The 23137-nt window shown below is 39.2% G+C and overlaps 4 protein-coding genes across 7 annotated transcripts; all 4 read left to right on the forward strand.

Annotated features, from left to right (window-relative positions):
• The first annotated feature begins 215 nt into the window (after window positions 1–215).
• On the forward strand, window positions 216–4578 carry LOC116200182 (D-aminoacyl-tRNA deacylase). Its single transcript, XM_031530933.1, has 9 exons — window positions 216–542; window positions 630–810; window positions 1307–1449; window positions 1992–2055; window positions 2762–2814; window positions 3164–3219; window positions 3573–3647; window positions 3893–4075; window positions 4177–4578. The coding sequence occupies exons 1-9, from the start codon at window positions 441–443 to the stop codon at window positions 4262–4264; spliced, it is 945 nt and encodes a 314-aa protein (XP_031386793.1). The 5' UTR covers window positions 216–440; the 3' UTR covers window positions 4265–4578.
• A 1617-nt stretch (window positions 4579–6195) lies between these two features.
• Window positions 6196–10410, forward strand: LOC116200181. Of its 4 annotated transcripts, none has more exons than XM_031530932.1 (5): window positions 6196–6817; window positions 8468–8556; window positions 8684–9441; window positions 9602–10020; window positions 10104–10410. In XM_031530932.1, exons 2-5 carry the CDS (start codon window positions 8547–8549, stop codon window positions 10210–10212), a joined length of 1296 nt encoding a protein of 431 aa, XP_031386792.1. In that variant the 5' UTR covers window positions 6196–6817; window positions 8468–8546; the 3' UTR covers window positions 10213–10410. The 4 variants fall into 4 exon arrangements, with proteins under 4 accessions (XP_031386792.1, XP_031386788.1, XP_031386791.1 ...); XM_031530928.1 differs by lacking the exon at window positions 6196–6817 and adding an exon at window positions 6845–8127; XM_031530931.1 differs by lacking the exon at window positions 6196–6817 and adding an exon at window positions 6845–7250.
• Window positions 10411–11643: 1233 nt separating this feature from the next.
• LOC116201144 (dipeptidyl aminopeptidase BI) lies at window positions 11644–16800 on the forward strand. Its single transcript, XM_031532269.1, has 10 exons — window positions 11644–12071; window positions 12476–12639; window positions 12983–13353; window positions 13453–13659; window positions 13872–14006; window positions 14543–14671; window positions 14856–15271; window positions 15577–15793; window positions 15917–16110; window positions 16476–16800. The coding sequence occupies exons 1-10, from the start codon at window positions 11689–11691 to the stop codon at window positions 16699–16701; spliced, it is 2442 nt and encodes an 813-aa protein (XP_031388129.1). The 5' UTR covers window positions 11644–11688; the 3' UTR covers window positions 16702–16800.
• Window positions 16801–18572: 1772 nt separating this feature from the next.
• On the forward strand, window positions 18573–21202 carry LOC116200612 (rhamnogalacturonan I rhamnosyltransferase 1-like). Its single transcript, XM_031531444.1, has 9 exons — window positions 18573–18732; window positions 18772–18924; window positions 19031–19098; window positions 19193–19281; window positions 19365–19530; window positions 19686–19975; window positions 20195–20399; window positions 20500–20657; window positions 20849–21202. Exons 1-9 carry the CDS (start codon window positions 18573–18575, stop codon window positions 21093–21095), a joined length of 1536 nt encoding a protein of 511 aa, XP_031387304.1. The 3' UTR covers window positions 21096–21202.
• The last annotated feature ends 1935 nt before the right edge of the window (window positions 21203–23137 follow it).

Raw genomic sequence — 23137 nt, forward strand, 5'->3', positions numbered from 1 at the left:
ATGCTAAAATATTTGTACCAAAGTAAAATTTTAATTTCAATATATAGTGAATTAAACGTGTTTTTAAGTGAATTATTAATTAATAGAATTCGAAATAAATTACACAAATTTTGAAATAGTAAATAATATATGTACAATAATTTTATTGATTGCATGGTAGAATTCCGATGGTTAGTTTAGTTTAGTTATCGGGGGCGCAAGCAAAGCAAAAAGTCTGGGGGCAGTGGCACATCGATTCTTCACCAATGGCGGAATTCAATTACGATACGTTCATTTTCTGGCCGCCATTGACATGATATATATATATATATATCTGTATGCATGTATGTATGAAGGTTAAGGCTGAGCTTTGAACATTGGCCATTGCACTGATTCTCTATCGGCCGATGCTCCACAGAGAAGGAAGAAGACGGTAAAGATCACTGAACAGTACGGAAGAGATGGTGACGCTGGTGGTGGCAACAACCACGGATCCCGCCTCCATCAACCCCGCCGCCGCCCTCCTCGACATGCTCGGATGGAAGCCCGGTCCCTCCTTCGAGGTCCCACCCTTCTTCCGATCACTCAGCCATTTGATTGATTGATTGATCTTCACTGCGTTGAAACTGTGAAAATCCCCTTGCATACAGGGAATCAGGAGCTTCACCAATCAGCACGTTCGGTTGCTCCAGCACGACAAGGGCATAGTGGAGGAGGACCACCTCGACGCACGGTGGCGAGACGTGACCGGCGAGGAGGTCGACGAGCTCATCTTCCTCAGCAAGCACACCGCTGTATCGAACCGCCCCGCTCTCACTGTTCACCCGATCGGTACGGATACTTTTTCACAGAATCGTCTCTGCATTTTATTAGAAAATTAGATAATTGGGCGCTGAATCTTGAAAACTCTATATGGGCACAGACAGGCAGCTTACAAAGGTTCTTGTTTTTCTCGTAAGTTGTGATCAACGCGGCATTGCTAGACTATCCATTGCTCCATTGAAGTGCATCTGTGTTGCACAAGTCTTCAACATATTTCACATGGAAACTAACAAGAGAATGTTGGGGCTTTCCTGTCTTGTTATAGAAGTAAAATAACAGTATCATTGAATTATAAGTTTGATCATGCTCTAGCTCGGCTGTTTTATCAATAATCTAGCATAATGCGAAGGCTTTTGCTAGTCGACTTGATGGAATGTACATTTAATTCACGTAGTTTGCCTTTACTCCCTTGCTTTTGTTTTCCTCGGTTTGAATGGGTGCTTTGTTTCTTGCTACTGAGATGTCTGTATTGTAATTTTGTTTGATTTGTATGAATGTATTGTAGGAGTGCCTCATCTGAGAGATGATGAGGTTCCCCCACAAGGAGGGAAGCCAGGGTGGGCAGCCCCGCCAGATCCAAGGATTGGGCCTTGGCTGAGGTTGCTCAAGAAGATCGCTAACTCTCACAATTTAGTTCCAGAATTTGAGGTACATTCTTCTGCTCTTGCTTTTGGTTTTCCTTTTATTTTTCTTATGGATGCTTAATCTGATTGCAGTACAGATTACACTTCCTACTAAACTTTTTCAAGTTCCTTAATGTGAGAGTATATATTGATAATAAAGTTAGATGACTCTTTTATAGGTGTGGATTCACTTATATAGAGTAATGACATATGGTAGCAAGGACCCCTTTTTTTCTAAAATTGGGAATGCACTTAAGTGGTAGATGATAGTAGCATTCATTTCAATAGTGTCGTGAGTCGTTTCTTTTTGTACCTTATCCTTCAAGAGTGGATCCATCATTGATGACTCTTTGTAGGTGTGAAATCACTTATATAGAGTAATGGCATACAGTGGCAAGGACCCCTTCTTCTAAAACTGGGAGAAGCAGTTAACTTGTAGTTGTAGAAGATAGTAGCATTCATTTCAACAGTGTCGTATGGCTTTTCTTTGTGTGTTCCTGCTAACCTTATCTTTCGAGAGTGGATCTGTCGTTGATGTTTCTACATTGTTGGCGGCCTTGATTGTAGATAACTCTGGAGGGCACTCATCATGGACCAGAAACGAATAAGCCTGCTCTGTTTGTTGAAATTGGTATGTCCTAATCCTTCTTCTTGACGTGCTTGGTCTTTTGCCTAGGGGAGAGCAGTACACTGTTTTTCTTTTATCCTTCTGTTTATTGGTGTGGGCCATTGTCAGATCATCTGAAGGAATGTGATTGTATCTTTTGATGTTTCTTATGCCCATTTCCTATGCTTCTTTTGCATTGTTTTCTCATGTTTTCTGTTGACACACTCAATGCAGGTATTTTATAATATCTGCTAATATATGTATCACTTCATTGTTATTATATGGTTCATATATTGTAAGAGAACTCCCAATAAAGGTAAAATGATTCCTCGGAACGAATTCATTTGGAAGAATTTCTCTATGGCTATAGGCTCCTGTTCCAAAACCCCTGTTATCTATTGTGATTCCATACTGATTACTTTGTAGAATTATGTTTAGACTTTACAATATGTGTGAGTAAATTATTTTAACCTGAACCTTTGCAGTTGGTAAGTGGATTACATTAAATTTATACTCTTATTTTTCTCTTAGCTTCCATTATCATTGCTGGTGAAGATCTCAATAGTTTGGGAAATTGTTGTTTGATGAATTAGACATGTTTTGCTCCCTTTTTAACCTACTTTGATAGAAGATCATATTCAATTTTTTTTTTCTTTTTAAATATGTGGATAATTGTTTTAGGGCAAAACCCAGAGCTTATTGTGTCTAATTGTTTTCTGTGTCAATTTAGGCAGTACTGAAGAATACTGGAAGAGGCCAGATGCTGCTAAAGTTGTTTCTCTAGTTGAGTTCTTATCCCTTCCGTATTTGGCTGTCAAATGTTTCCATTTTGACTTGGGCATTCAGCTATACAGACAATGCAATATATCTCAAAAGATTTTATCAAAACCATTTATGTTCATGTGGAAAAACGGATGCAAAGTTTGAAATAGGTATTTCTTGTGTTTGACAATGATATCTCCCAAAGATAAAATCCTGAACATTGACGGTTCTAAAGTGATGCATCAAAATGTTATCATATGAGTGCTGAAATGCTGGTTAACTGCAGTCAGATTCTGCCTTGTTGGGATCTGCTCTTGTGAAATATGCGTGTGCCATTTTTCCTTCTAACATATTATATTGGTTCCCACAGCTAGTCTGGGAAGGTCTTGGACTTGGAGGAGCCCCTGCAGTCGGAAATTGGAGCAGGTACCAGTCACGTAATATTTTTTATTAACTCCTATTGCAAGGGTAAATTCATCTGTACTTCTCTCTTAGCCAAAGTCGATCACTTACATGAAGCTTGAACAACTATTTCCTAAAGGGACGGACGTTTCAGACATTGCCCTAAATGTTCTTTTCAATCTTCATTAGTTATGATATCCACCATAAAAGCAGACCACTCTCACTCTGTGGGGACATAATAATATTGGAGCTCCCAAGCTTCTTCTACGAACTTTAAGTAGGCATACCTTGTAAATTTTACTGTTGATATTCCCAGTTGTGAAGATAATCTGTCTCTGAAACAGTCTGACAGTAGTTTGGAATTGTCTCAATCCTAGGGAGAACGATAAGAATAAAGTCCTTCTTGGGATTGGAGGTGGACATTACGCACCAAGGCATATGGACATTGTTCTGTAAGTAACATATACTGAAAGCTTCTTCCTTCACTCTGGCTGATGGAACTATGGCTCACTGTGACGTACCTAGTTGAGTTCTGAAAGTTAGACTATAATTTCGTACAGGTGCTTAACAATACAAACATAAAATAGCACAACTTTGAATATTATACCAGTACTTGAACTTTATTTTGAACCGCAGCATGGAGTTGTTCTTTCAATTTCGCTCCAATGAGGATTGAGTTTCATTTTGTTGAATTCAGGAAGGATGGCGTATGGGTAGGGCATTTGCTCTCAGGATATTCCCTGCCCATGGATGATCCGGGCCAATCGAAAGCAGACCCAAGTACTATCGGAGGAACCTGGAGAAAATCAATCCAAGTTGCTTATGAGGCTACTAAATCGGCTTTTCCTGGCGGGGAAGTTATTGCACACCTGGATCACAAGTTAGTTCTACCCCAAGTCATTTTCACCAAAATGAAACTCAAGAAGATTTTAGTTTAGAACTCGATCTTCGCTTTAGCTGATATGATGCCATTCCATGCAGGAGTTTCAAAAGCTGGCAGAAAGTCGCTATCGCGGGGTTCTTGAATGAGCTGAACATTAAAATCGGGAAGCCAAATGACTTCTACTGACTCTGATGCCCTGGAGCTTTGATGTCAGGTGGTTCTGGCCTCGCCAAGTTACTGAAATCCGTAAAATGTTAGTTATTGTTTAGACTTTTACTGCCTGCTGGCACCATATTGCTGGTGAGCGTATCCTGCGAATCGGTTAGTTCTCCCACTTGTACCGAGTCAAATGGATTTTTCATCGTATATTTAGCCCTTCTATCCAGGGCTCCAAGTACATCCCCCCAAATATAAAATGTTCAATTCAGAAGCTGAGGTAATTAACTCATATAATTCAAGAAAGGAGAAATGTTGGCTCTAGAGGAGCTGTTAAAGCTGAATTTGACTTGTAAAGAGGGGAATGAACAAAGAATGTAGACTTTAAGGAGCTTAAAAGGTCTATTTCTTCATGCAGAAAATCAAGATTGGGCTCTGCAAATAGCCCAACCGAGGCAGCCTGTTCTAACTTGAACGTCACGAAATATGAAGAAAAAGGGTCATCAACTCTTGGTTTCTTATCATCGGGGTTGTCTACAAATACCTCATGAAACAGATAAATCTGATCACACGAGCTATGTAGATGATTCAATAGAAAGGTTTGTCTCGCATAACTATTCGATAACTTGAAGTCGGGTCTGTTAAAAAAAAATCACAAAATAGAATGGTTACGCCAAACCTATTGGGTTGGAATTGATTTTTTTTTATATCCATCTAAAGTATATTTGTCAAAGTACTTCACGTGATAAGGTCAATTTTGTTCATAGTAAGTGCCTATCTTTTTTCCCAAATCATATGGGTAGCAACGCTGTCAACATTTAAAGACCTATCAAGGACGACGCAAATACGTTATAATTTAAATAAATATTGTGTTGACAACTATGGAGAGGGATAAAATAAATAGTCGGGCAACAAAACAAGGTCAGGTACAACTAATAATTTTTTGAATTTAATTTATTAATTTATTATATCCATATGTATAAAGAATATAAAGGATTTGGCAGTTGAGGCATTTGACCAAGCAAACGTGAGATATTATCTAATTCTATCAATGGACAGCCAAAATTAATTCCATATGGCAGCTCACTTATTTAAATTTAATCAATTTGTTTATATAATAAATTCCACCGGAAAAAATAATTAAAATAAATAAATATGAAGGGGAAAAAAAAGGACGGGTCATTTTTGCTGCATGACATGAACTATTCAGTCATTTGTATTTCATTCCTTTGAAAGTCAATGTCCCCAGCTTGATTTGAAGGCTGCCTGGATCACACCCACCTTTGCTTCGTTGACATTTGACTTCCAATTTCTTGAATTTCTTTTTTTTTCACTTATTTTTTCGTGAATAATAATGACAATAACAACTTCGACAATTTATTAACAAGGACCATATTGAAAAGAGAACAATTTTTTTTTTTAAAGTACAAGAGACAAAATAGTGAAACATAGAAAATTTTCAAAGGACTAACTAAGAGAAAAGACAAAAAAAAAGAGACCATCTTTTTGTACTTCCATATACGAAGCCACACCGAGTTGATTGTTCATCTAAAACCTCAAAAATTTATCAAAATTATCTAAATCCGAGATGTTTCCTGTACGAAATATCAAACATGCCAACGCTAAATATTTCAATACATCCAAACATAGTGAAATTTCTTTTTGAACAATCACTTTTTTGAGTATAAATTTTCACAGAAATTAAATTTCGCAAAAAAATTCAAAAATTCTCGAAGCATATTTTTGTTATCAATGACTCATCCAACTAGAATATAGTAGATTAATAAATAGACAAGCTAGAATATAAAAAATAAAGGAATTCATCTCAATTAATTCCGGAGTATGTGACTAACTGACTATAATTAATGAAATTCCACATTTAATTATTTATAACATATATCTGTTATTGCAAATAAAAAAATTCGATTATTATTATTCTCTCTCTCTATCTCTCTGTCTGTGTGTCAGTCTCTTCTTCCTCCCTATTGCCCTCTCTATCCCCGGCCAACTGTAACCGCAGACTGAGCCACAACCAGTTAGAAACTAGTCACCTTTTTCTCTCTGTTACTATCAGTCGGGACTGATCCTCCGACATCGTCGCCGCCTGTCAAAAGTGTCCTTAGGGGGAGAGAGAGAGAGAGAGAGAGAGAGAGCACATCAACTCAACCAGTCTGGATTACAGTTGTTGCTCGGGATTGCTGTGATTGTGAGAGAACGCATTGGGAGAGGCGTGGGATCCTCTCTTCCTCAGCTTGAAATGTGACAAATCTTGGGGATCAAGGATTGGGAAGAAAAAAAGGCGGTGGAGTTAGAGATTGGGATCACGAACAGAAAAAGGAGGAATAAAAAAGAGACCCTTTTAAAGCTTTGCCTGCCGGGGATTAATGGCTGAAACAGAGGAGGCTATTAATTAAGGAGGGTCTGAAACGGAGGAGTTGGGGTTCCATATGGAACAGAGGATTCTGGGAATTAAATAAATGTGGAGTTTTTGATTTGGGGGGAAGCAAAGAAGGTGTGAGGCCATGGCTAAGCTAAGTTGACCTTCTTATTTGTTTATTCATATGGGAATCACTTAAAAAAAAGGTAGCTTTTTTATTTTATTTTTATTTTTTCTGTTTAATTTAACAACTCACGCCTAATCTCCCTCACAGGGCAGAGCGGTCTCTCTCTCTCCCCATCGTCGTCCTCCTCTTTCTCTGCGCTTCATTTATTACAGCTTTGTCTCTTCATTTATAATAGCACTCTGTTTCTGTTTCTCTCCCCTGTTTTTACTCTCTCTCTAGCGAAAAGCAATTGATTAATGAAACTGGCCTGTGGGGTTGATCAATGAACCTACACCATTGGCCAGGTTCGTCCCAGAAACCACTCTCCCCTCTCTGTATGGGTAGCTCACTGGTGAGTTCGTTCGCTGCTCTGTTCCGTACTCTGGGTGTCTGTTTTGCAATTTACGGGAAGTGAACGTTCGGACGGAATGTTCAGTTCTGATTCCTGAAACAGAGAGAAGCGGATCCTACCGGTACCTGTGCTTAAAACCCAGTAATGGTTTTTGGTTGTTCTCGATTACCCTTTTTTGGGGAAGAATTTCTGCTGGGAAGGATCCGCCATTTTTGGTGCTTTACGTGTTTCCTTTCGTAACTAGTTTCGTTTTAAAGCTTAAAGACCCATCTGAGCTGAGCTGTTTTTTTCTTCTCTGGGCTCGGCCTGTCTTCTTTTTCTTTTTGCAATTTCTTGAGATTTTTCTTTTATTATTAGTATTATTATTATTATGAGTTTGAACTTTGGTCCGATCAGAGGAAGCTGACAGAAAGGATTGGCAGATCCCACACCAAAAGGAGGAAGCAATATGACCAAATAAAAAATTCTGGGTTGGTGATCATTCCGCTGTTCGAAAGTTCCCTTGAAGCTTTCGAAAAAGTCCCCCAAAAAAAAAAAACCACCTTTGTTCCTGTCCTTTTCTATGCCAATAATCCGATTTGCACAGCTTCACCATATTATCAGACATTCGTCCGTGTGCTGATCTTAGTTCATCGATCCGCACATTCGCTTACGTGTTGGTTTTCTTGGTATATAATCCATCCCCCTTCAGTGTAAATTTGAGCTCTCTTTATCTTTTTCTCGGAATTTCTGTGAGTGGAATTGTCTTTTTCAATGACCAGTCCATTGTTTATTGTCAATAATGGCTGCACTTTCCACAAAAGAGAGGAAAGGGTATCAAAAACAAATGATGGGAAGCATTATGCATTCCTTTTTGCTGAACTCTGAAGCACTCAAGGGATATCTTTTCTCTGCGTATTTCTCTCATTTGGGTTTCTCCCATTGGTTCCCCTCTTCGCCTCCGAGTCATTACCCGCCGACTAGTTTGAGAAAGCAACTCCGTCCGAGGTTTCTTCTAGGTTAACATCTTTTCTAATATTGCTTTGCTAGCTGAGATTGCTTATCTGGTATATCTAACGACCTAACATAAGGTGGCCCCTGAATTTTTCTTTCTTTTCTCCATTTGGCTCACTGTTTTGCAAAGAATTAGACCAGTAATTTGGTTTGACACTACTGCTGGAATGTACTTTCTCGTGTTTTTTTTCTGGCATTTCATTTCTTGGTACTGAAATTAGGATTGTCGAATGTCTTATGTTTCTGTTATTTGCATATATTGAGGAGGTTTTGTTCCTTCACCCTCCAGGGCATTGTCAGTGCTTGTTATCACAATCCCTACTTATTTTAGTTTCTGACTCGCAGAAGCTGATTTGGTGAAGACTGAATACATCTGATAGCGCTTCGAGAAACTCGTGCATCGTTCTTCTGGTCCACGTAAACTATGAAGCTTGGTATATTTTTTTCCTCCCTTTCTGACATGTTTGTGTTAGTTTAGTTGGTTTCGTTTGGCATAATCAGAAGTTCGTAGATTTTCTGCTTCACTGCAGTTTGTGATTTGAAAATTTCATTCATTTGCAGATACTCTTTTCAAATTCTCTCACCAAAATGAAGATGTTCACGAAGTGTCTGAAGAGAAATTTGATGGAGAAACTGAAAAGGAAAGCGAGAATATAGTTCTGCTTGATGTCAGTCAGAAAACGTTGGATTCGTCACGAACTGAGGTTGAAGATCATGACGGGTTCTGGCAAGTGTCGGAGTGTGATGGCTCGGATTCTCTAGATAGTAATACAGCAGATAGCAAAATCATGGAAGTTAAGGACTATGAGGCTTTGAATGGTCATTCTTATGAAGATCCCGGACACATCAAGGAGAAGATGGATCATCTTTCCGATAAAATCGCCAGTGAACTTGAGGTCCCTGATCTGGTCATTTGCTACAGAGAGAACTCTTACCTCGATATAAAGGACATTTGCATCGATGAGAACATGCCCTCCTGTGAGAAGATCTTGTTCGAAACAGATGTGGAAAAGGAGGATCTCCACACGTTGCTGCTTTTAGAGAAAGACAGAAGTAGCAATTTAATGACCAAAACCACAGAAGTTGGCGCTCCAATGCCAGATTATTCGAAGAGTTGTGAAGATCAGGACCACAAGAATTCGTTTAATCAGGATGGCTCGGAGGATATCCTGCAGGCATATGTAAAAGTGCAAGAAGTTGCTGAGGATGTCTTGATAGGTCAAACATTGTCTAAGGATCAAATGTCAGCCTCAGAGCTCAATCAACAAGAACTATCTGCTGGAGATTTATGCCATAAAAATACGCAAATGCCCACTGAAGTAAGCACGCTCAATATATATTTAAACTTGTATATTATCAAAGAGATGTCGGACTAGTACTATCTATGCTGAGTGCCGGGAATAGAGTATTCCTTGTTCAGTATTGCTATATTAGTTCAACTGTGAAGAAAATCATGTTTCTTGTCCGTTTTGGCTACAGGAACCAAGCATGGAATCGATCTTGAGCGTGCCCGCCCGGACTCCTGCAGATGAAGGAAGGGCCAGTTTCTCGAATGCTGAAGAATCTCACAACAGCATTATCCCAAATCATGAAGAAGCAATCTCGACAAGTTCTGATGAATCCAATAATGCTAGCCCTGTAAGTGGTTCATCCAATTGCAGTGATCGAAAGGACTATGGGAATCAAGAGAATCAAGTTTCAAATCAGAGTATTACGAAAGTTCCTGATAGTCGGGCAGGTTCATTCCGAGATCAGTACAGTGTCGGAGAGGCGAGTTTCTCTATGGTAGGCCCCGTCTCCGGGCTTATAACTTACTCGGGCCCGATTGCTTTTTCGGGAAGCCTTTCTCTTAGGTCTGACAGCAGCACAACCAGCACCAGATCCTTTGCCTTCCCCGTGTAAGGAGAAAAAAAATATAGTTTCATCCCTATCTTTTTTCTAGTTGTCAGAGTATTAATCCGATGAATGTTTTTATATGCAGATTGCAGTCGGAGTGGCATAGTAGCCCCGTGAGAATGGCAAAAGCCGACCGGAGGCATTTTCGGAAACAGAGAGGGTGGAGGCAGGGGCTTCTCTGTTGTAGATTCTGAAATCTAATATGATTTAGATTAAAACTATTCACAGAAACCTTTCGCCATCTTAAGAAATACAGAATTCTTGGTTCATTTGTTTCTACTTTGGCTTCTGGGGGGTATAGTCAAAAGTTTAATGTCCGGCGTGTACAGTTTCTACTTCGAGTTATGGTATCGCATGCGAGGAATGAGAAATTTCTTATAGGATTCAACTTATCGGCCTCTCCATATACCCCAATTCAGACTCTCTCTGTTTTTTTTTTTCGGTGAATGATCTCGGTCTATCCCAGGTACAACGCTATCGAACAGCTCCTCGGAGCTTATACTGAATATCCTTATGCAAATGATTCTAAACACATCTGAATAGTCGATATTGAGGATCTCGTTTGGAGCATCATTACGCATGGAGTTTACCTAAGTTCAGGTGCTCTTTGTGATTTCCATGCAGAAAGTACTCGCTGAAATGAGTTCATCTCCGATCGACTTTAATTACAGTGCTGTATATGGGCGGAATTTCAAATTACTTAGGAGCATATTTTGAACGATCACACGTTGTCATAGCTGTGCATTGACAGCAGAATATGGCAGTTGTTTTCGTTACCTGAATGTGCTGAAATGCATTCATTTAGTTGCAAACTAGTCACGAATATAATACAAGACAAAAGAATATCGCATGATGTGAAAACAATGCTTCCAATCAATTGGCATGTAAAATGCACAATGGGCCTATAACATGCATAGATATGAATTACATCTGAATTCTTAACGGTGATTAACTCTGTGCGCTCCGTCATATGCACTAAAAGAGCACTCCATGCTTTCGTTGGTATGGTGTTATCCATCGACTAGGTCCATGGTCTCCTCGTCCAACATCCGGGGGGACCTACCGTAAAGATAGTTACATATTTGATGTGGGACCCGAAGTATGTGCAGATAAGTTCATAGATGAGCTATTAATCATCATCTATAGCCGTCCTAGTTCATTCGACGTAAGGGAGAATCTGTTGATACTCATTCTAAATCGAAAAATATTTATGAGATTTCATACGCGTATTCCTGGTAAGAGCTCAATCTGTACTGAACAGAAGATCAGGCACCGCATCACTTCTGAACTCTGATGAAACATGGGCATTATGCACGATTGATGGGTACATCTTATATTACATAAGGAAGAAAAGTTACAGTTTCATCTTGGAGCTGGCCCAATGGGCCTAAACCGTAGGTCCAAGTAGTTCTGGCCCGACCAAATTGAACTTTGTTGGGGCTGCCAATTGAGATGTTCCCGTAAACAACAAGGGGCTATTTTGAAACTAATTTAAACTATATGGTGCAATGTGAGACTAACATAATCTACAGAGACCAAAAATGTTAAAAAATAAAAAAATGTGGACCAAATTGTTATTAAACCCCGGACAGTGACTGAGTCGTCTCCTCACCTCTCACAGCCGGCAAGTGGACTTCTCGACTTCAGCTTACCCTCACGGCGCCATTTCAATGGCGTCATGCTCTGCCCTCCTCCTTTTCCGCAGGAACCGCTCCTTTCTCAGTCCTCTCACCTCACTCTCCTCGCACTTCTCTTCAGCTGCAGCCTTCTCTTCACCCTGCAAGCAGCCCCGCTTTACACTCCCTGAGCAGTCCCCTCCGCTGGCCAAGAAAGTCCCCTTCAAGGTCTCAGCGCATGGAAGAACATGGGAAGACCTCTACCGTTGGATGTCCAACACGAACGACCCCGACTTCGTCCAGTACCTCCAAGAGGAGAACGCGTATGCCGAAGCCTTCATGGCGGACACTGTCGATTTGCAAAATAGACTGGTGTCCGAGATGAGGAGCCGACTGCCCACCAATATTTCCACTCCCCCTGAGCGCTGGGGCCCCTGGTACTTCATTGAAGAAACTTCTGCTTTTCGTCTGATAATTATTGGGCAATCCTTAAAATCCATAAACATGATATATGTCACTGTGGGAACCTCAAGAGTTAAATTTTTTGTCTGGTGGGAAAGTGATGAATATCATGTGTGTAGTACATAAAAGTTGAGAGCTTTTCAGTGCTGTTGGGTTGTCCGATTCTGGGCATGCGGCATTCAACTTGTTCTTCATTTTTCTACTTTTTGGGCATTCCATAGATTCTAGCACATAACGCAGCATGTTTCCATGAGATTCTTAACGAAGTTGTCAAGCTGGCCTTGCATAGAAATTTGAATGGGACATCCATGGCATTTATATGTGTACGTTGCATGAACTGGATGCTGAAGATCTTGTGGTTATTAATAATGCCGAACAGGTTATACTACCAGTGCATACCAGAGGGGAAAGAGTTCCCAGTTTTGTATAGGAGGTTGGAGCCTGATAAAGTCGGTTGGGCGGCTTCTGTTCTCAATTACGTTAGAGGACAGACAGGGAGGGAGGAAATCCTACTTGATTGGAACGAAGTTGCTGAGCGTTATGGCAAGTTTTTTCCTGCCCTCTTTTGGCTATACACGTCGAAGAAATCGGTTCAATATTAGACGGGTTCAATATTAGACGGTTAAGGTTAATGATTTAATGTGACACATTTTTTGGCTTCATGATCGTTTATTGATATCCTCCGAGATGATTGCTCCCATATGCTACTCCAGTATAGCTTGCCTAATCCTACATGATATTGAGGTTAACAAGTCTTCTCTAGCACCTTCATCTGATGTCCATTTCTACAGAGATTAAAACCTTTCGTTTCTCTTGTAGCTGCTTCACGTTGATTCAAGTTTTGCCATCCCTGAGATATGTTGTTTGTTTGTCTACTTATTTGCAGGTTATGTACATGTTGGTACATGCCGAGTTTCACCTGACCATAGATTCCTTGCATACACGCTTGATACTACTGGAAGTGAATGGTTCAATCTCCAAGTTAAGGACCTTAGAACAGGATGCATTCTTCCAAATCTTCAAGCTGAAGGAGTTGTTAGCCTTGCGTGGGCCCAAGATAGTCGCACTCTATTTTATACACTTGCTGACAAGAACCAAAGACCTTACAGCGTTCTTTGCGCAAACATAGGAGCAAGTAATAATTCTGATGATACCGTTGTATTCACTGAAAGTGACTCAAGGTTTTGTGTGGATATTACTGCTACGAAAGATGGCAAGTTCATAACTGTGAACTCAAATTCAAGGACTTCATCCGAGGAAGGAACTTACCTACTCTTCTCTTTCTCATTTAATATATTTTGCCAAGTCATTATATTTTTTGTTCCAAGTTGATCACATCTTTTAAAATCCGTGCAGGTTTATTTGATAGACGCAATGAACCCACTTGGACAGTTGAGAAAAATTCTTAAACGAATGTCAGATGTTCAGCTTTTTGTGGAGCATCATGATGAGTTTTTCTATGTTCTCACAAATGCCCCTTTGAGTCAAAGTGTGGAATGGAGTGGTGAAGGCTATTACTTGGCACGTTGCTTATTTGACAACATAGAGTTAGCTAAGTTTCAGGTACTTAGTGGTTCATCATCCCCCTACCCCCTCCCTCACAATATTTGGCATGCAGAAAGAAAGTATATTATGTTCCTTTTGAAATGCCACAACTACGGAATTACTATACGATTGTATTAGGACCCCTGTCTATTTTGTTGTTAGAGGTCATCTGCCTTGCAATTTTGTTGTTTTCCACAAAATCTGATATCGATTTCATTCCTTCCTCATAGGATGTCGTACTTCCAGGCGAGGATATGAGCTTTCAAGACATGGATGTTTTTAGTGGTTATTTAGTGCTTTCCATCTGTAAGGAGGGTTTGCCTATGTTATGCTCCATCAGTTTGCCTTTTAATCTTGACCGCAAGGTTTGTAACCTTAGATTTAGTGTGCCCTACATTGCCAAAAATTTACTATTCTTTTTCTCCAATATGATAGACACACATATGCAGCACTTCGGGCTGCAACATTATGTCATATAGCACCTTCTACCTGAGAGGAGATGTTGCAAACGGACAATATTGTTCTTTGAGGCTTTACTCTAATTGAGTAGTCCTCCATGTGGTTACTTCAAGATGGGAAACTCAGAGAGCTTTACAGTAATAATAATTTCAAATATATATATGTGTGTGTGTGTGTGTATAAATGAAGGGAAGTGTAAATATAATAATGAAATAATTGCTTATATTCTTCTATGTTTCTAACTACATGCACCCATATCTAATTTTTTTTGAAGACGTAATATCAGAGAAGTGCACCCATCATGTCTCTCATAAGATGTAATATTTCCATGATGAAAGCGTCATGAGTAGTCACTTGAAAGCATGTCATATACTTCTAAAGTTAACTATATCGGAGGTAATTATTTATCCTACTAATTTGCCAGTGATCCTGTTGTTTGCAGGCTCCAGTTGAACTTAAGGAGCTTAATCCATGGTTTTTTCCTATGCCGTCAAAGCTGTGCACCATCCTGCCTGGTTCAAATCATGATTTCATGAATCCAGTATATCGTGCTGTGCTTTCTTCTCCAGTGGTATTGCTTTTCATTAAAATTTTCTAAAGATATGGATATTTACTACGTTTTTTTTTTTATTATAAAGTCCCTTCTTAAACTATGTTTCATTAGCATACCTTGCAAATAGTATCTTGCTTATGATATTTTGCTCGGTAAAAGTTAAATATGATTTGAAAATGGTGTTTCAAATTTTCAACTGTAGATGCCCGATGTAATCGTGGACTACGACTTGTCAAGAAGGAAGGTCTCCACAGTGCATCAAGAGGAAGTACTCTGCGCTTCTGTCCTTAGTGGATTAACCTCTTCTGATGATGCCGAAAAGCCTGTTGATCCTTTAGCTTCAAAGAAATCAAACAACACTGATATTCAAGAGGTTGAAATGCAGAGGTGGAAGAGTGTCTCGGAATCATACTGCTGTGAGAGAAAGGAAGTCATTTCCTATGATGGTGTAAGGATACCTTTAACGATCCTTTACTCTAAAGAAGCATGGAGGCAAGGTCAATCTCCTGGTCTTTTGCATGGGTATGGTGCTTATGGTGAGGTGCTAGACATAAGCTGGTGTCCAAATCGCCTCAGTTTACTTGATCGTGGTTGGCTCCTTGCATTTGCCGATGTGAGGTACGGTTCTCGAATTCTGTTTTAGGGGGAACTGTGAAGACATTTTCCAGTTTGCTGTTTGGAAATTTCCTAATATAATGAGGGAGATAGTACAAAGAAAAGGGTAATTGGACTGCACTTTACAAGAAGTATTGGACTATGATGCCCCCTGTGAGGAGCGGTCCAATGTACATTTTCTGTTTCTTCATTTTTTTTTTTTTTTGATGTAGACCGAATGACTGAAGAACAGTCCTTTAGAAACGAACACTTCTCCATCTTTTCTTCATTTTCTTTTCTCATATTATGTTTCAGTAATCCTATTGCAGGGGTGGTGGTGGGTCTGATTCTTCGTGGCATAAATCTGGCCGGGGCTTTGACAAAGAGAACTCGATACACGACTTTGCTGCATGTGGCAAGTACTTAGTTAAGGAGGGTCTCATTCATCAAGATCAGCTCTGTGCTATTGGATATAGTGCCGGCTGTATTCTGATGGGAGCAGCTATAAATATGTACTCCGATCTATTTCGTGCCGTCATTCTGAAGGTAAGCATTTATTCCCATATATATATATGTGTGTGTGTTACTATTTCTTTGTGAAGATTTTATGGGCTTTCACATTTCATTGATGAAGCAACTTGAATCTATTGCTGCATAACTTTTTACCAGGTTCCGTTTCTCGATATATGCAACACATTATTAGATCCTACTCTGCCTCTTACAACATTGGACTACGAAGAGTTTGGGAATCCTCAGATGCTGCCGCAGTTCGAGACCATGATGAGGTATTCCCCCTACGACAACATCCCATCAGGTGGTTGCCATCCTTCCACACTAGTCACCGCATCATTTCTTGACTCAAGGTACTTGATCCTTCTGTGGTATTGCAGAACTGCTGTTAACGATTTCTTTCTTTCTAGGGAACTTGTCGGTGTAGAACAGAAATTGATTTGGCCAAACTGTGTCTTCATGGATTCAACTAAGGTTTTATTGATCTGGCTGCTTTTGAAAAAATGGTTAAATATCATTAAAAAATATGAATTGAATGAATTAATTCAAGGAAAAAAGGCTGTCTTAGGCAGGAAAAAAAGGCTGAGAAAGTCGGCAAACAGTGGCTGATTAAATTGGTTTTCTTTCATGTTACATTTTGCAAGACTGGCCGGATCACCGGCGCCAATTTGACCTTTTAAACTTCATGAGAAAGTTAATCAATCGTTCTTGATCTTAGGGTTGGAGTTTGGGAAGCTGCGAAATGGGTGGCCAAAGTCAGAGATTACAGGTGTTCAAGCTGTTCTCGTTCAGTTATTTTGCGTACGGATATGGCAGCAGGGCATTTTAGTGAAGGAGGCTACTCCCAACATATCGAGGAGACTGCCTATGACTATGCTTTTCTGATGAAAGTTTTGTGCAATCACTTAGTGCTGCAGACTCAGCTAAATTTTATCGCAAATTGAGTCTCTGGATGAAAAAGTATCTCTTGACATTTTTTTCAGGATTACTTGGATGAGGTAATGAAAAGCTTGACCGGGGGCTCGATTTTACACTGAATGCAATCCTTCTGATAAATTGGCTCTAATATGCATGTTTAGTTTGCCCAGATAGATGAGCTTCTTAGCCATTCGCAGGCTCAGCTGCATAGAACTGCATCATTTTGTCAGACGATAGACGAAAAGAAATCAGTTCCACTACTAGTTTTTTGTCATCGGACGGATAGCATCACGAATTCAGGAGTTTCTTGGCCGGAGAAGTTTACTGCCCTGCTGCCCGTAAAAGGAGTAGGGAGTCCCGTATGGCCAGGATTTTCTGGTTTTATAAAGCTACCGTGGAAAGAAACTTGGGCTTTTCTTACCGTCATCATCAGAAATTGATCCCTGCTCGGATGGATTGTTCTCACGGTGAGCTCTAATGCTTAGCTTACCGCATACGGAAACCTCCTCAGTTTAGTCGTTCGCTTCTCAATGTACGATTAATGAAGCTTGGCTTGATTGGCTCAGCTGCAAAGTTTGGCTCGTACGACTCAGTGCCGAATCTTAATCAGTTCTGCTTGAGCACTTCAATGTGGTGTCTATGAGGACACCAAGCTCGAATTTAGCAGCTGAATTTATGAGGGATCGCTGCACCCATCCCGACGATTCGGTAATCAAGAATATACAAGATCCAATGTAACAGCATCAAACGTATCATTAAACTTCATAACCATAAAATAATAATAATAATAATAATAATAAAAAATTGTGGCTCTTATTTGCTGATGGCATTTTCATTCCTAAATAAATAAAATAGCTGAGTCGTTAGACAATAATTTTCACAATATTGTCAATTAATACACCTTTTCAAGAACTTAAATGTTGAAAAGCTTGACCCATTTTATACACGAATTAAACTTTCATCACAATGCTATTTAGAGAGGAGAAATTTGTAGCGATTAATTAGGGTGTCACGTTTTAGCTAGGCGGATGACTCTAGGTGAGGTTTCACATTTTTAGATAAAAATTAACCCTTAAATGATATATATATATATATATATATATATATATATATAATGCAATTATTGTCAAATAGCAAGTTATCTTATAAAATAATAAGATTTAGCATTTTTTTGAATATTCCTAAACACACTTCTTGTACCAATATATAAACCAATAAGAAATCAATCAATTACGAAATAAAAAATAATCGAATAATTATCATATCAGTTAGAATGATCTCAAGTCACAACTGTTAACCCCGATTCACACACATTTGTAGAAGGAGGAGCTGTCATTTTTCCCATCTAAGCATAATTAAGTTTATCGGCATTTAAAAGGCGTTCTTCAATATATTTGACAATTTATGCTTCACGTGGGAATTTTGCTTTGCATTGTAAGTGTTCGAGACCGATTAGAACTCCGTGGCAGGCCGAACTTTGAGCGTCGGAATATGGTTGTCTTGTTAAATACCAGATTGATACCAAAATCTAGAAAAGAAAGGAAAACGTTGGATTATTGTTCGAATTAATCACACATCTATAAAAGGAAACGTTGGATTATGGTTTGTCTTGTTACTTAAAAAATTAATTCAAACGGGGGTGTGTGTGCATGCGAGCATTAAGTCCTTTAATTTCAAAGAAAATTATAAATTCCCATAGCTCTCACCTTAATCGATATATGATTTAATTGACATGCAAGTCTCCTTCCTTTGTTCCTTCCCACGCACGTCCTCTCCATAAAATGGCGCCAATCCTCCACCAGTTCATCTCACTCCCACCGTCCACTCACCGGAAAACCCTGCCGCAGAAACCCGAACAGTAGGGAGTCCGGGAACCCCCAGCTCGAAGTGGACAAATATGGACAAGGGAACGTACGACGCAAACTACAAGAAGCTGGTTGGTGGTGGCTTTGAAGGGGCGGATGCAGTGGAGAAGGAGAAGCCGTATGTTGGGAAGATCAAGCCGAATAAGTATTACGTGGTGATGAAGGGCGAGAAGCTGAAGAACCTGATTGTTGGTGGCATAAAGGCGGAGAAGGTAAAGAGCTTGCTCGCAGCCCAGTCCAGGGCTGCTCGGTTCAAGCTGTGGGTGGCTCGTGTGGTGGCCCTGGTGCTTGTCTGGGCAGTCGTGGTGCAGCTGATGTGGCTCGGAGATGCGATCGCTCCGAGGGTGCTCAAGTTTCGATCTTCTTACTCGTTCCCTTGCCCGAGTGAGTAGTTCACGTAGTTTAAATAGCTTTATCCTTCCAACATAGACTGACGGTTTTCCATTTTTCTTAATGTACTCAAATGTTTCCCTGACTGATATCTTTTCAGGGATTTACAAGAACAACGGATATCGCTTGGTTTCATCCAATGGCGGACTAAATCAAATGCGGTTCGGTGTGAGTGTCTTTCCTAATGCTGTCTATATGCATACATCGTTTGGGTTCATGAAAAAGTGAGAATTCTCTTAACGACTGCTTACTTTTTCTGCAGATATGTGATATGGTTGCTATCGCGAGATATCTGAATGTCACACTTATCGTTCCCGAGTTGGACAACACATCATTCTGGAACGACCACAGGTGCGTATGCATATATATTCAGGTTAACTCCGACTTTGTCATTTGTTTGTTTTCTAAATTTGAAAATGCCATTGGAATTGCAGTCAATTTGCAGATATATTCAGCGTGGACTACTTCATCGACTCCCTGAGGGATGAGGTTAGGATACTGAAGGAGCTACTCCCTGCGCAGAAGAGGAAAGTGGAGTCAGAGTCCCTTTTCTCAATGCCGCCTGTCAGTTGGTCGAACATGACATATTACTACAATACGGTTGGTTCCCTTTCCATAAATCATTTCGCTTATCATTAAGTGCAAATTTTATATCAGTAAGGAATTTTAGAAGTAAATCTCTTTTCTTGGGTAATTATACATCTCCCAGTTTATGGTGTGAGAGTCCAATGCGTGGAACGCGCAACAATGTGCAGGTCCTACTGCGGATCCAAGAACACGAAGTGCTTCACTTCACCAAGACAGATGCTCGGCTGGCCAATAATGGGTTGTCTGTTGAGGTGCAGCGGCTGCGTTGCAGAGCCAACTACAAGGTCCTGAGGTTTGCCCCCGCCGTCGAAGCTTTAGCCAAGAAGATAGTTCAAATTCTATGGCACAGGGGCCCGTTCTTGGTCCTTCACCGCCAGTATGAAATGGACATGATCGCTTTCTCGGGTTGCAGTGAAGGCTGCAACGAGCTGGAGATCGAGGACCTCACCAAAATGAGGTACAAACACATATTCATCTTTCTCCTTTACATCGCTAATTTACCAAGGACAAAAAAAATCAGGAAGCCACACGCTGAATCAACTTGTCAGTGAAATATTGATCGGAGCATCACAGGAATTATATTCTGTATATCAGATTCATTGGTTGCCCTCATCGTCAGGGTCAGTGTACTTGCATTCCGGCATTCTCACGGCAATTATTTCTTTCTTGCTGGCAGGTACGCTTACCCCTGGTGGAAAGAAAAGGAAATCGACTCTGAGAAGAAGAGAAACGACGGGTTGTGTCCTTTAACACCGGAAGAAGTTACGCTGGCACTTAGGGCGCTCGACATTGATCGCAACATTCAAATTTACATTGCTTCTGGAGATATATACAAAGCAGAGAAAAGAATGGCCAGTATGAGAGCTGCCTTCCCGAACCTGGTAAAAATCAAATAAGTTCTTAATTCGGACGATATCCTTCACTTCTGATCTGCCACCTGTGCTGATATTTCCATCTTCATTGATTCCGTGTAAAACACAGGTGAAGAAGGAGATACTGTTGGATCCCTCCGACCTCGAGCCCTTCCAGAACTATTCCAATAGGATGGCAGCATTGGATTATTATTTATCCATAGAGAGTGATCCATTCATGCCATCTTATGGAGGGAACATGGCCAAAATTGTCGAGGACCACCGGAGGTAACAATTAGAAACTTCTCCCTCTCTTTCTCTCATTCTTTTTTGAGATCTCATCGTCTTTCTTAGCAAACAAGTTTAAACTTACAGATCAGTCAATAGTGATCCTTTGGATGGCCATCCAGACCGATTCTTTTACATCACAGCGTTCTCTAATGAACATGTTTATGGGTTCGTTTCTCTTTTTTGAGCAGATACCTCAGGTACAAGAAGACGATTCTGCTAGACAGGAAAGTTCTGGTGGACTTGATAGACCAGTACAAGAATGGGACCTTGAGTTGGGATTCATTCTCCATGCTCGTCAAGGAAGCCCACGTGAACCGGATGGGGAACCCTGCCAAGAGATTGGAGGTTCCCGGTAAACCCAAGGTAGAAGACTACTTCTACACCAATCCACAGGAGTGCTTACCCCAAGTTCCTGAACCATCAACCGATATATAACAATGGAAAGATGTACTGATGACGTGAAATCACTGCTCTGCCCCACATAGAATCACGGATTCCCTGCGGCACGTGCCGGGACAGATGCATAATTCTGGTTTCGGTTTGCCAGTGTTATGGGGAGGTCATTCTGTTTTTTTGGAAGAATAATTTGTTCATTGGCAGTAGCTGAGGGCACGCTGGAGATGGAAGTGTATTTCTGGTCATATGCCCAGTTTTACCTGTAACTTTACTGCCCCGAAAACTCATAGAAATAATACTAGAGCACATGCATATACTTGGTCCATGTAATCCATGACTTAAAAATTCAAATGTCTTCTTCTGCAAATCTAGACATTACGACATCAGTCGATGAAATTTTCTCGGAATTTTTCAGTATTTATCTATAAGTAATTCCAACTTAAACGTTAACAAAAGGAAATCGTGTATGGTTGAACAAGAAGAATGTGATCACATTTACAGATGATGAGATCCAAGAGTGATTCAAAGCATACTGAAGTGAATATGTGCTCTCATCAGTCATCATTATTCTTAGGTCCTGATGAATATAGGTAGGAATATCGAATATAATTTTTCTATATGCAACACTTGAGATGATATCTATCTATCAATCAATCTATCTATCTATCTATCTATCTATCTATCTATCAATCTGTAAAAACATATCAAGTTGTATAACTTTGAGAAATTGTATGAGAGCAAGTGTGACCGCCATTCCCACTCTCATAAATATTTCTGTTGTTGATTATTTTAATAAAATTGAGTTTTCTGTATTTTATATTTCAGTCAATTTGTTAATTAACAAAATAGAAAAAAGAAAAAAAATTCTAATGAAAAAGATAAAAAAAAATTTGTCTCATTTACCACTCTCACAATTATTTTGTATAATTTAAATATTCATCTTTTCTTATTATGATGTTTTAGCCTATTTTAAATTGATCAAAAAAAGGCATCTTAATTATTAATTGTTTTGTCTTATTAATTCAAATTATTTAACAAAATGAATGGATTGATTCACAAAATAGAACAAAAGTTCCAGCTCCCATTTTGTTAATAAATAAATGAATAAATAGAAAATAGGAGGAAGAAAGAAAAGTGATGGAAGATAAGCAAGAAAGGGGCGAGTGAAGCGCGTTATTATTTTTCTTTTTGTATATTTTTATAAGATTTTTGTGTTCCGTCTTGATTGATTTGTGGAGATCATGATCACTACTCTATGAGTATCATTTTACTATCTTAAGATATTATTTTCTTGAACATCTATTATTACTTCCCCATTATTAATTTGGTTATTGTAATCTTTTTCTAATTCATTGTGTGGTTTATTTTTTAAGTATTATTCCTATGTCATATTTAAACCAAAAGATAGTGAACATGGAGGAGTAAGTGAATACATTTTTATAGTTTCAACAAGTATTTTTTAAAATTCTTAAAATATTAAGTATTTTTATTTATTTTTAGATCATATTTTAGTCAATATTTTATTAAAAAAGAAAAAAGAAAAAAAACTTTGCAATTGATTATTTTATCTTAGTAGGCAATTAAAAATTTAAAAACTAAATGGATTAATTTATAAAAAATAAAAAATCTCATTTTTTTATTTTAATAAATAGATAAATAGTATAAATAAAAGCACATGTGGTGGAAGACAAGTGAGAAAGCAGTAATTTAAGCGTGCAAATGAAGCAGTGATATCATAATGAAATTTTTCTACTAAAAATTTATTAATAATTTCTTTTGTGGTTTTGTAAGATCTTACATTCACATTCCATCTTAATTGATTTCTGGAGGTCATGGTCACTATTCATATTGTTTTCCTATCTAATCATTTTCTTTGACATCTAATATTTTCTTTATTAATTCGGTTCTTACATATCTTTTCAACGGACTCTTATTTTGTTAATATTTTCTTTTGTTCTTACATATGCAAAGCAGGGCATGAAGACAGAAACACGTATATGACACAAGAAGAAGACAAAAAAATTAACCGATGTCATATGACCCTTGTTGCTTTGCGATGGAATTAAAGCGCATCTTATCGT

Source organism: Punica granatum, chromosome 3 (genome assembly GCF_007655135.1).
Source record: "Punica granatum isolate Tunisia-2019 chromosome 3, ASM765513v2, whole genome shotgun sequence".
NCBI lineage: Eukaryota > Viridiplantae > Streptophyta > Magnoliopsida > Myrtales > Lythraceae > Punica > Punica granatum.